This window comes from Cuculus canorus, chromosome 9, assembly GCF_017976375.1.
Source record: "Cuculus canorus isolate bCucCan1 chromosome 9, bCucCan1.pri, whole genome shotgun sequence".
Lineage (NCBI taxonomy): Eukaryota > Metazoa > Chordata > Aves > Cuculiformes > Cuculidae > Cuculus > Cuculus canorus.
The window spans coordinates 8,171,471-8,183,759 of record NC_071409.1 but is presented as its reverse complement, the minus strand read 5'-3'; the positions used below and the strand labels follow the sequence as shown (position 1 = coordinate 8,183,759).

At 43.0% G+C, this 12,289-nt stretch overlaps 2 protein-coding genes and 1 long non-coding RNA gene across 4 annotated transcripts in view; 1 reads left to right on the top strand and 2 right to left on the bottom strand.

Annotated features, from left to right (window-relative positions):
• The window catches only part of COL4A3 (collagen type IV alpha 3 chain), a 61,391-nt gene extending 60,763 nt beyond the window's left edge, over positions 1–628 (bottom strand). The window contains 1 exon segment of the mRNA XM_054074521.1: positions 1–628. Within this exon segment, the coding sequence (XP_053930496.1) occupies positions 1–628 (628 nt within the window).
• A 4,559-nt stretch (positions 629–5,187) lies between these two features.
• The window catches only part of LOC128853039 (uncharacterized), a 42,053-nt gene continuing 34,951 nt past the window's right edge, over positions 5,188–12,289 (bottom strand). Inside the window, exons 12-13 of one of the 2 annotated variants that reach the window (XR_008451259.1) lie at positions 10,339–10,429; positions 5,188–5,315 (exon numbers count right to left, since the gene is read on the bottom strand). This is a non-coding gene — a long non-coding RNA (uncharacterized LOC128853039). The remainder of the gene's footprint in view (positions 5,316–10,338; positions 10,430–12,289) is intronic. The other variant, XR_008451260.1, reaches the window with a different exon arrangement.
• The window catches only part of COL4A4 (collagen type IV alpha 4 chain), a 65,569-nt gene continuing 58,588 nt past the window's right edge, over positions 5,309–12,289 (top strand). Inside the window, exons 1-3 of the mRNA XM_054074549.1 lie at positions 5,309–6,085; positions 9,070–9,109; positions 11,127–11,204. Of these exons, the coding sequence (XP_053930524.1) occupies positions 6,030–6,085; positions 9,070–9,109; positions 11,127–11,204 (174 nt within the window). The 5' untranslated portion in view covers positions 5,309–6,029. The remainder of the gene's footprint in view (positions 6,086–9,069; positions 9,110–11,126; positions 11,205–12,289) is intronic.

Sequence of the window (12,289 nt, the reverse complement as noted above, 5' to 3'; positions counted from 1 at the left end):
CCCGCGGAGCTCAGAGCCGGCCGCTCGCACTCTGCCCCCCCCCCCCCACCGCGCCCGCCCGCGGCTTTTGGCGTGGGGGCAGCCGCTTCGCACCCGCCTGGGCGCTGCCGGCGCCCCGGGGTGGGGACACAGCCTGGGGCGGGGCCGCCCCTCTCCTCTCCCCCCCAGCGCCTCCCGCCTCGGGCTCCGCCGCCCCGGGCAGCGAGCGAGGAGCCGGGAGCTCTCCCTCCTGGGAGCAGAGGTGAGCGCGGGGCAGCGGGACGTGCTCGGGTACCGGGCTGGCAGCGCCGCCCGAACGGCCACGGGGCTGCGCGGAGAGCGGGGGGACCTGGGCGGGGATGCGGGAGCGGGGACAGCCGGGCAGGGACGCGGGACAGGGACCCCTCCGGGCAGGGACGCGGGACAGGGACCCCTCCGGGCAGGGATGCGGGATGGGTACATCCCTGGGTAGGGATGCAGAAACAGCTACACCGGGGCAGGGTCGTGGAATGGGAACACCCGGGCAGGGATGTGGGACAGGGACCCTTCCCGGACAGGGGCACAGGACAACGACACCAGAGCAGGGGTGTGGGAGCGGGGACCCCTCTGGGCAGGGATATGTGATGGGGACCCCCGCGGAGAGGGACATGGGAACAGGGACATCTGAGCAAGGGCACGGGAGCAGGACCTGCTCGGGCAGGAATGTGGGACGGGGAGTCCTGCACTTGTGCCACAACGACCCCGTGCAGCTCTCCGGGCTGAGGAAGAGTGACTGGAAAGCTGCCTGGCAGAGAAGGACCTGGGGGTGTTGGTGGTTGACAGCTGTCGGAATAGGAGCCAGCAGTGGCTCAGGTGGCCAAGAAGGCCAACAGCATCCTGGCTGGGATCAGCATGGCCAGCAGGACCAGGGAAGGGATTGTGCCCCAGTACTCGACATTAGTGACACTGCACCTCAAATCCTGGATTCATTTTTGGGCCCCTCACTACAAGAAGGATACTGAGGTGCTGGAGCGCATCCAGAGAAGGGCAGTGGAGCTGGGAAGGGGCTGGAGAACAAGCCTTAGGAGAGGCAGCTGAGGGAACTGGGATTGTTCAGCCTGGAGAAAAGGAGGCTTAAGGAAGACCTCATCACTATCTACAACTGCCTGAAAGGAGGTTGTAGTGGGGGGAGGTGTTGGTCTCTGTCCCAAGTGACAGGTGACAGGATGAGAGGAAATGGCCTCAAGTTGCTCCAGGGCAGGTTCAGATGAGACATCAGGAAACATTTCTTCACCAAAAGGGCTTTCAGGCACTGGCAGAGGCTGCTCAGAGAGGTGGTTGAGTCTCCATCCCTGGAGGTATTTAACAAACAGGTAGATGAGGTGCTCGGGGTTATGTTTTGGTAGGGGACAGGTACGGTTGGACTCGATGATCTCAAAGGTCTTTTCCAACCTAGTGCTTCTATGATTCCATGATTCTATGACCTGCCCGGGCAGGGCGATGCGAGAGCGGGGACCCTCGTGGGCAGGGATGCATCCTGGCCCGCCTGTGGCAGGGTCCCTGTAGCGGGAAGAGCGGTGGTTTGAGTGAGGCAGCAGCACTGGGTGGGATCCCCAGTTGGTACTGGGCAGACTGGTGCTGCTCACCTCTCTCCGGGCTCCTGTGGGGCACTTTCCCTGTCAGCAGCGCTTTCCTTGCCCTCAAGCGTTCCCCAAAGAGAGCAGTGGAGGAGACTGAAGAGTCCCAGAAGGGACAAAGTGCTGCCTCTTGCATAAATCTGCGAGGAGTGCTTCTCACCAGGCTTTCAGCAGAGTTTGGTGTGATAGGAAGGTTTGCAGAATGGAAATGTGATTTGTGAAATGCTGGCAAGGTGTGAAGTTTATCACATTTATGCTATTGATAAAAGTACTGTGTGTTCAAGGTAACAGCTCACCAAAGCCTTTCAGTAGTGAAAAGGGCTACAAGAAAGCTGGGGAGAAGCTCTTTGTCAGGGAGTGCAGGGATAGGATGAGGAGGAATGGTTTTCAGTTTTAAAAGGGGAGAGTTAGATTAGCTATTAGGAAGAAATGTTTTCCTGTGAGGGTGGTGAAGCACTGGCACAGGTTGCCCAGAGAAGTTGTGGCTGCCCCATCCCTGGAGGTGTTCAAGGCCGGGTTGGATGGGACTTTGAGCAACAGAAACTTGGAAAGTGCATTGGCCAGGCTGGCCACAGTGATCTTACCTTGTCTGGAGTGTTTGTGAGTGCTGTAGAGGAAATCCTGCATCACAGTTTTATTAAGTGATACAGAAAAAGCAATATCCGACAATATTTGTACAAATCTATTTAGGACTATTTAGGACTCATGAGATACAAATCTAGAGACTTCTGTGAGCATAAGGCTAACCACAGAACTTCATGAAACAGCTTCTCTCCAGGTATTAGAGCAGAGCTGGATCTCTGTTCTGAAGTCTTTACTGTCTACCCTCTATGAAGTCCACTGTGGAAGCTAATTAGTAGAGGCTGCTTGTCCCAAGACTTTGGTACAAGCGGTAAGAACACACCTCTGGAAAAGCAGAGCAGTATGTTCAGTATCATCACAGATTTTGACACCTTAGCTCTAAAATCTCAAGGACCAGTGAGAGCAAGCTGGTCTAGAGGGCAAGGTATAGAGAGAACACAGAAAATAATCCCATTTTCAAGTCAGATTGATGGTGACCATGCAGAGGAGATAGTAACTTACGGATAAAGCCACTAAACTGATGGATTTTATTTGTCAGATTCCTAAACTCGCTGACTGTAACAGTGATGCATTTTTTTTAAGCAAGAATACTTTAATAAGGACACAAGTGGGGTCTACAGCTTTTTTTATAAGCCATAAATGATATGCATTTAAATCCGCCGCTGAAATTAAACTTTAGAACTGGTGTCAGACAGAAGGTAGCAGAGAATCATTTACTAAAAGTGAATACAAAAGGTGCAGGGTTCTCTGAGACAATAAGGTCAGAGCAAGTGAGGCTACAGCAGAAGAGAGTGGTCAGAGATGATGCAAATTTAGATGCAGAACGAACAGGGTGGCTCTCCCTGAGTATATCTGATAGTACTCAGCAGGAAAGTGCTTGACTACTAGGCTAAGGAAATGTTGGAAGAAACAGAAGAAAGTAGGCAAACCACTGCCAGGAGAAAGAAATTAATACATGCAGAATACCTAGTGAACGAAATACTGCTGTAATGGAAAGATATTGAGTCAGTTTTCAAATGGTGAAGAACCTTTGTGGAAATCATCCCCCCCCAAAAATACAGCAAGCTCCAAGCAACATGGGGTAGTGCTAATGGGAGAGATGCAATGGAAAGGCAGAGCATTTAAAATACAGTCCTCTTGGAGCCCTGCCTTGTCCCAGTACCACCTATTTAGAGGGCTGGAGCACCTCTGTTGTCAGGACAGGCTGAGAGAGTTGGGGTTGTTCAGCCTGGAGAAGAGAAGGCTCCACGGAGACCTTAGAGCAGCTTCCAGCAGTGAAAGGGGCTCCAGGAAAGCTGGGGAGGTGTTTTTTACAAGGGCATGGAGTGACAGGACGAGAGGGAATGGCTTTAAATTGGAAGGTGGAAGATTTAGATTAGGCATTAGGAAGAAATACTTCATGCTGAGGGTGGTGAGGCACTGGCCCAGGTTGCCCAGGGAAGCTGTGGATGCCCCATCCCTGGAGGTGTTCAAGGCCAGGTTGGATGGGGCTTTGGGCAGCCTGATCCAGTGGGAGGTGTCCCTGCCCATGGCAGGGGTTGGAACTGGATGAGCTTTAAGGTCCCTTCCAACCCAATTTTTTATATATTTTTTATATCTCAATAACTGCAGCTGTGTGCCTGCCTCAAACTATGGCTCATGTCCCTTAGAATGAAATTGTCTTCCTTCTTTGTCCTTGTTTAGAAACTAAACATTTAGGTTATATTACAGCACCAGCTTCTCCGCTCTGGCTTCTGAGAATTTTATGAGCTGAGGTTTGGTGATGATGGTATGAAACTTACTCCTTCAGTGGGATCAAGGGTGTTATCCTAGGGGTATTTTATCTTCTCTTGAATCTTCAAACTACAGCTAACTTGTTCAGAAAACTGTGGGTTTGAGACAGCCATTGTGAAATAGCAAGCAGAGTGGTTTAAGTCTTCCACTCCTGCATTAGGATTTCAGAGGGTTGGATCAAAATGGATTTTAATTTGAAAATAAAAGGTTCCCTGCTAGTACAAGGCAAACATAGTGATTTTTTTTAATTCATTTTCAGAAACTGTTTGAATAATTGAATAATGAGATGGGTAGTGTGCAACAGGAACAAATTCCTGTTGCAGTCTAACACTTTATGGCTGGTTTGGATTTTCCATTTGAGGCGATCCATTCTCATGGTATTTTATTACCTCACAATCTTGCTTATATTATTTATACAATTAATGTAAAAAATCAGTGAGCTAGGAATGTATTGGAATATTATTTTATTATTAGCAGTGTTGTTATTTTTTTCTTTCTTATTTTTTACAGTTGGGGAACTGGGGCACAGAAAGAGACTATGAATTTGGCAGACGAATGGAGTACTGTACAGTACACGTAGGGTGTGATCTTGCAGGATGAATTGGCTGCCCTTAGGCTATTTATTCATTAGGCAGTGCATGGAAGCTTCTTCATACCGTGGAATATGGATATACTGTGCACACACACAGGAGTCGGTATTATCTATAGCTTAAAGATGTTACACTAAGTTATAGCAAGTGAGACTGTAATGACTCAGGAACTGTACACTCATTTGTTTTACAAAGAAAAGATAGCTGCTCAATGAAGAACTGCTAGGGAGCAGACAGTTTGCTGCAGGTTCACATCCTTGCTCTCTTCTCAGTAAGCCATTGTCTTTGCTTACTTGGGAGACTTCTCCAAAGGAAGTGAACTCCTGTCAGTTCTCTCCAGTCAGTGCTCAGTGTCCTCAAAGTTAACCTCTCCATACCAGGAGGACTGCAGCACTGAAAAATAAAAGCCTGTGATAGTGTGTGCAATCCTAGGAAAAGCGCAGCCTCTGAAGCGCTCAGTTTGAAATAACCACTGTGAGTTGTTTGCCAGATGCGCCTTATTCCAAAGGATTATAGCTGTTTTCTTATTTGGGGTACCTAGGAGTTTGCACAGGACCTGGCCGTTTATCTGGGTTTGTGAAGCTTGAACTTGCAAAACGGTTGGTGCAGCATGTTTGCACACAGAACTGCATAGATCTGCTGTTGCACCTAAGTCAGAGGTCACAGATGCACTGCGTAGTTAATTTATGCATCCAAAATTTGACTGTCTGGGACTGCAGAGGCATCTGGTCAGTCCTGCTCTTAGGGCTTCCATCTTCCTGAATCCTGGCAAGAGCTGTGGAAAAAATGGTCTAAAGTTAAAGTTAAAGAATCTAGGTAATGTTTCCAATGATTGTTATCTGGACATGAGTAGAACTCTGGAGCTGAAAAGGCACATGACTTATTCTGCATTCAGAGTCCCCCTTAGCTCAGATGTACACACAGACATTGGTCCAGCCCTGTTTGTGGAAGACATGGTCTGGAAAGTATAGGCATATTGTCTTGATCTTTTTAAGTTTATGACGTCTTTCCCATAGACAGGTCATGGGTTTTTTTAATGCCTTTAGCTACAATGGTGGGCGTGATAGCTTCTTAAGAAATAATGATGCAAGATGCTCTTTGTTCATTAATTCAAACACTGAGTGAAGAGTCTCTCTTTTCTAGCCTGAAATCTTGTACCCTTTTAATGTTGATCTGTGATTTCATCCACAGTCCCCTTAAAATAGTTGGATTGCTGATGAAATAAAATGCGTCCTGAATAGCAAAAATACAATGTAGAGCCAATAGAAAGCTGTGCACTATGATGTGTAATCGGGTGAGACATATTCTGGTTATCCAGTAATTATTCATGTTTTGTACATCAGATATGTATTTTAATATAAACAGATTCAGAGGGGAAAACAACAAGAGTATGGAACAGCATTTATAGACTATCCGTGAACAGAAGGAAAGAGAAGACCTGCTGGTTAAAAAAAAAAGTGCTGCATATACAGATCCTCAATCAGCGTGAATGGCATTAACAAAGGATTCGTTTGAACGGATTAAGTGGCTTATCACAGCTGCCTGGTGAGTTTTACAGATCACTAATTTTTGTAACTAGTGTCACTGAGATACATTCTTAATTATCAATTTAACAGTAATAAGAAATCATCAATTAAACAATTTCTGGCCTGTCACAATTTGTATAAGCCTATACTATAATGTATTGTATTTGATTTTGATTGCTGGTCTATAAGTTTATTCCATTTAAATTTCAGGTACCATGCTATTTAATTATGAAACAGGAACTATAATTCCTCCCAAATGGCAGGATGAGAGGAAATGGCCTCAAGTTGCACCAGGGGAAGTCGAGATTAGATATCAGGAAAAAAATTCTTCACCAAAAGGATTCTCAGGCACTGTCAAAGGCTGCCCAGGGAGGTGGTTGAGTCACCATGCCTGGAGGGATTTAAAAGCCGCATAGGTGGGGTGCTCAGGGATCTGGTTTAGTAGTGGACAGATACAGTTTGGCATGATTATCTCAAGGGTCTTCTCCAAACAAATGCTACTGTGAGTCTGTCTTAAGAGGCAAATTATTCCTACATTCTAGTGACAAACATTTTTTGTGAAGAAAAAGCACTGACCAGTTCAAACCTGAATGCCTGTCCCAGAATAATTTTGCAGACGAGGGAGAATTATTAAAATGCATAAAGAAAACTTTTAGAGATTATCATGGAAATACCTGCTAGCAGCTGAGGCAGAAGTTCTTTCTGCAGCAAAATGATCCTCAGAAGACGATTAGGATCACTATGGCCAGGAATTTTTAGAGTGGTGTGTGGGATCAATTATTCCATCTTTATAATGTCTTCTAGGAAAAGTCAATGCAATTTTCCTTCTTGCTTGAATTCTTCATAAAATGTCACGCACCAGGCTCTTTAGGCAGTCTTCCATCATGCTGATGTGCCTGGATCTCTTTCCAGTGTCTTTTTCACGTTTATTTGGTTTGTGCAAACCCAGGCTGCTTGTTACTCAGGTGTTCCCCAACAGAGCAGCCTTCTATCCCAGCCGTCTGTCCCAGGTAGCTGCTTGTGCCTTTGTTTGTGTTATTGGTGAATGACCTGCCTCTACCAGCCTTGTGCTGCTTTGAGTACACAGGCAGCATCTGTCTGGCTGCAGGAGGCAGAGATTTTGAAACAACAAAGAATAACCCAGCAAATGCACACCCGCTGTATATGACTGGAAAACAGGGGAGACTGCAGTGCCATGCATCAAGAACAGCATCATCAGATTTCCACGCTGGTTGTGCAAGAATTCATGAGAATTTGGCAATTACTTAAATGAAAAATAACTCACACCTGGCTGACACTGATAAGGGAAAAAATATTTACAGAGGCTATTTGCGAGTTCAGAAGGATAGAAACAAAAATGGCCTTGGATCAGTAACAATCACAGCGCAAACCAGTGCTGTTGCCTGCTAACTGGTTGAAGTGTTCCTTTGAAGTTAAATTCTTTCTATGCAAACTTATTTGATGCATTAAAAGGTGAACTACTGGGATGCACAAAACTTCTCCACTATTTCCTGCTGTAGCTGGTCATCTGGCCCTCTCACATTGTTTCATCAGTCCTTTGTTTCTCATTTAGCAAGACAGAGAATGAGGTTCTGTCTTCAGTTACCACTAATTATTTGAATAAATAATTTGTTTCTGTATAAACTGTGTATTTGAAAAAAGTAGCAGGGAACATAGGTTGAAGAAGTCTATGGATTAAATGGACATGAATGGCTAAAATATGTTAAATATGTCGGTATTGAATCTACCAGTATATATCAGTGCATATACAGGTTACATAATTTGCAGTCTGAATCTATGAATAATTAATAATCAGGGAGAGCAATTGTGGGTTTGCTGGCGTAGTTCTCAGTGCTCCAAATAGTTCACCACGTGAAAAACAAAAAATAGAGGTTGATCTCAATAGGACATTGGGAAATATACCAAATGCAGGGTCAAAGTGATTTTGATACAGGCTTCACTATAGCCTGTAGAATAATACACATTAGTGTATACATTATGGCCATGTCTAATTTATCATTTCATTATATGAGTGAGCACCTTAGTTCTCATTAATAAAGGTGTCAGTATTAATAATGATTAATAAAAATGCTTATTTCCTGTATTGCTACAGAAATTCTGGGCTACCTTTTTGTTTTACTTCATCCTCTTTTTTGGCATGTGGAAACAATAAAAAGACCATAAAAGGCATTATTTCAACTTTATAATCCATCACTAGCAATGGCTGGCATGGAGCTGGGCTTCCTCTGCAGCTGCTCAGGGATCATGTGGCTATTTTGAGTGCTGCTTTGCTACCTGCCTTCTCTCACTCACTCCCTCTGAGCAAAAGAAACCAGCACCAGCTCACTCATTTTGTGGCGGATGCCTGTCACCTCCATCTCTGCTCAATCTTCACCTCATAGTGGCCATGGAGGTGCAGGAATCTGGCTAGAATGGTTTCTCTCTGGCCATTCTTAATTGTGGGATTGAAAATAGTTTAGAACTTTACAAAGTTACAAAGACTTTTACATAGTCTTACTCATGCCTGCCTGTTTGTACCCAGCCTCAAAAATCCGAGAAGACAAATATATATAGCTTGTGCTGACCATTTCTAGATGTTGCATACTCTTTTACTAAATAGTCAACCCAAAGACGACTTGGAATCAAAGAATCATAGAATGGTTTGGGTTGGAAGGCACCTTTAAAGACCATCCAGTCCAACACTGCCTGGAGCGAGCAGGGACATCTTCAACCAGATCAGCCTGCTCAGAGCCCCATCCAGCCTGACCTTGAGTGTTTCTTGGGATGGGGTATCTACAACCTCTCTGGACAACCTGTTCCAGTGTATTACCACTCTCATTGTAAAAAATTTTCTTCCTTATATCCAGTCTAAATCTCCCCTCTTTTAGTTTTAAACCCCTGGTCCTATTGCAACAGGCCCCTTCTCACTTAATGGAGGCTGCAGTTTTGTGAAGGTTGGATGTTGAAGTTTAGTTTTAATTTAGCTTTCTCCTTTTCAATCAGGTGGATACTGGTTGTTTTTTCAGCACAAGAAACTGATGGGGTAAGTGACATTGATATTTACGTTAGGCAGTTGATAGATAGGATGGCAGAGTTCAAGGAAGTAACATTATACACACCAAAACGATCTATTGTTCTGTGGGAAAGCCATGATATTTCTTTAAGTATTTCTGCAGTTCTCTCTTTCCTTTCTGTTCCTGTTGCTCAGCTTATTTATTTTGTAATTTTCTCCTTTGGATTCTTCCAGATTCTAACTTTGGCATCTTTAGATGCTTCTGGAAAGCTACATGTAAAAACACCTCTGTCATGCACTGAGTCTGTCTCATGAAGTCCCTTCAATGGCTCTATATTGTAGCATATATCAAAGCTTCCAGCCTTTCTCTGTGTATTAACCTACATCTTAAACTGGCCTCCCTGTACATTCCCATCTCTATGAAGCCAAAATTTCACATAGGGTATAGTCTCAATATCTACTTTATTTTCCTCTGTACTATCCTCCATATTAACCTTATATTTTCAATGCCTTCACAGAAACATCTTTCAAGTCCATCCTCGTAATTTCTTTCAAATAGTTAAAAGCTTTTTGTTGTTTTCCTCCCCTAAAGCCATCCTTTTTTAGTTGAACTGTTGAAAATGGAAATATTTTTAAAATAAGTGTTCAATTAGAACAAAGGGTAAGAGCTTGTGTGTTATTAGAAACTTGCATTCCTTTGACGTTTCAGTAGAGCCAAGTATTTAATAACTAGGTGAGAGACTAGTGTGCAGTAGATTAGTAACTTCGTGGGAAATGCAGTGTGTGGAAGAGCAGCGGTCTGCAAGAGACCATCATACCCTCTTGTTCTCAGGTCTGGGAGTACCAGATATTCTAAAAATATTGTAGATAGAAAGAACAGAATTTTTCCTCCTTATCTAATATTTGTCAGTGTTTTCTCCTTGAAAATTTAAAGTATGGGCCTATTGCGTTCTGTTGGTTATTAAAACCAGTAGCAAAACACTGTTGACCTTGATAAAACCTAAATGCACACTGAGCAAATGTTTTAAAGTTATCACTGTTTTCTTGTTTACCTAAGTTATTCTTCAATCTTTTAAGTCCTTGTCATCCTCTTCAAAACCACCTCGGTGGTTTATACAATTTTGCTGAAAAAATACTTTCACCCAGTGGCCCTTCCACCCATCTGAGTGAGTGTATAAATGCGCATGGTGGGTATAACTGGCATATGTTTAATACTACACTGAGAAATAGGAAGGAATAATAAAATCACATTCACTTACCATACAGTAGATCTACTTAATTTGCATTTTGTCATGGTTTATTTTCCTCAAATGCACTGCAAATTGATGAAACAAACTAGTCACTTCTTTCCTATTAAGACAATGATGTAAAGTTTTAATACAAGAAACAAGTAAATTAATGGTAGGCAATGCATAGTTACACAACTTCTTTTCTTCATTCGATAGACAAGGATTAAATACAAGGCTTTATTGCTGAGTGGGCGTGTTGCTCTTCAACCTGTTTTGCCTTTTTTCACTTAGTCATAGTTACATAATCTCCTACCCCAATATCATGAGTTACAAATGTTACATTATTACAAATTATATTCTGACTCTGTTAAAATATTTCTAGATGCAGCCTAGTTCCTTAGTTGTATTTAGCTGTACTATTTAGCATTACTTAACATAACTTGTGGGTAACGTCTTTCACCTTCTACAGCAACAATAAAAAGCTTTTGCTTATTGATTCTACTTTGCCAGCGTGTTTGTACTAGTGAGAGGTCCAAGAAGATTAAGAGGATTTTCAGTGTAGTATTGATGTGTGTATTCTTTTGAGCAAGCATTGGAAAAGGTTCTTATGTCAAGCTGAAGATCTACGCGATGTACTGATATTTGCTGCTATGCCAAGTTTCTTCATCAGCAGTAAGTTGCCATGGGCATATGCAAGTGTAGCCAAAATCTTTTGCCTTAAAAAACACCTAATTGGACAATATGCCTAGTTGAAAATATTTGATGAATCAGTTGTTGTCTGTTGCATATTAACAAACCCGTAAACTTTTCATTTTTAGGGAGGATATGCATATATTGATCCATGTGGGGGACAAGATTGCTCAGTTTGTCGGTGCTTTCCAGAAAAAGGATCAAGAGTAAGTGATTAGAACTAATGATAATTAGTGCTGGAAATGCTGTTCATTTTATGCACGTTGCTATTGTGCAAAATCAATATGGTTGGCATAAATCAATAAATCAGTATTCAATAAATCACTTTCAGACAAAAACAAGTCTGAATTTAGCAAACTACTGTAGTTCTCTCACTGGTACAGCTGTCATTGAAGGAAGTTAAGATTGTATACAGCTTTGCTTATAAATTATGGTAGTAATAATTGTGGTGCCTTTTTTGTCGTAAGGATCCTTTGAGATCAATCTGGTAGTTAGAGAAAAATCACTCTGAATACATATTAAGTTTAGAAATCTGTGCTCCTTTTCTACTAAGAGGTCAGTTCAAAGAAAGCATCTATGCCATTTACTAGTTTTGTGAGATCTTAGGTGTTTCTTATTTAGGTGGTGTGATTCTGGGAAAGGTTGCAGATTTTTTATTTTACCAGCTTAGTGCACTAAGTATGAAAAAATCTGGATTGTCTTTGCCTTATAAATAATTGTAAAACACTGAATGAAGCCAAGGCATTTTCATGTTATACACTAAAACCAGTAACTGTGCACGTTGCTATTTGTTAATCAATACATGGTTCAGTTTGTTACTAATTTATTTATTCTCTCAGCTGTTCCTTCTCAAGGTACATATCTTTATAGTGATAGAAAACAATTTAAATGTTAATGAGGGAAGGACTTACTTAGATACGTACCCTGATTAGTGAACAACTGAAAAATCATCAGTTGGTGATGGAAATCATTTTCTTTCAAAGTACTAATGTTACAGTTTGGGGTCAGGAAGCTTGGGACGTGGTGGATCAGTTTTCAGAAGAGCTGCATGCCTCATTTGTTTGTGTACAACCTGAGTCGCCACAAATGCAAGGCACGCCTTTTCCTTCCTGTGCTTCTGCAGCTGGCTGCATGCTTTGCTGTGTCATGATCACTGCCCTGGTGTCCTTGGATCCTATCCTAATCCTCCAGGATTATGTCTATATTATGTCCCCTGTGCTGTAGGATTTTCATAATAGGGGCCTAGGATACGTCTATCTCTGTAACACTGTGTTAACAAAAGGGCATCCCA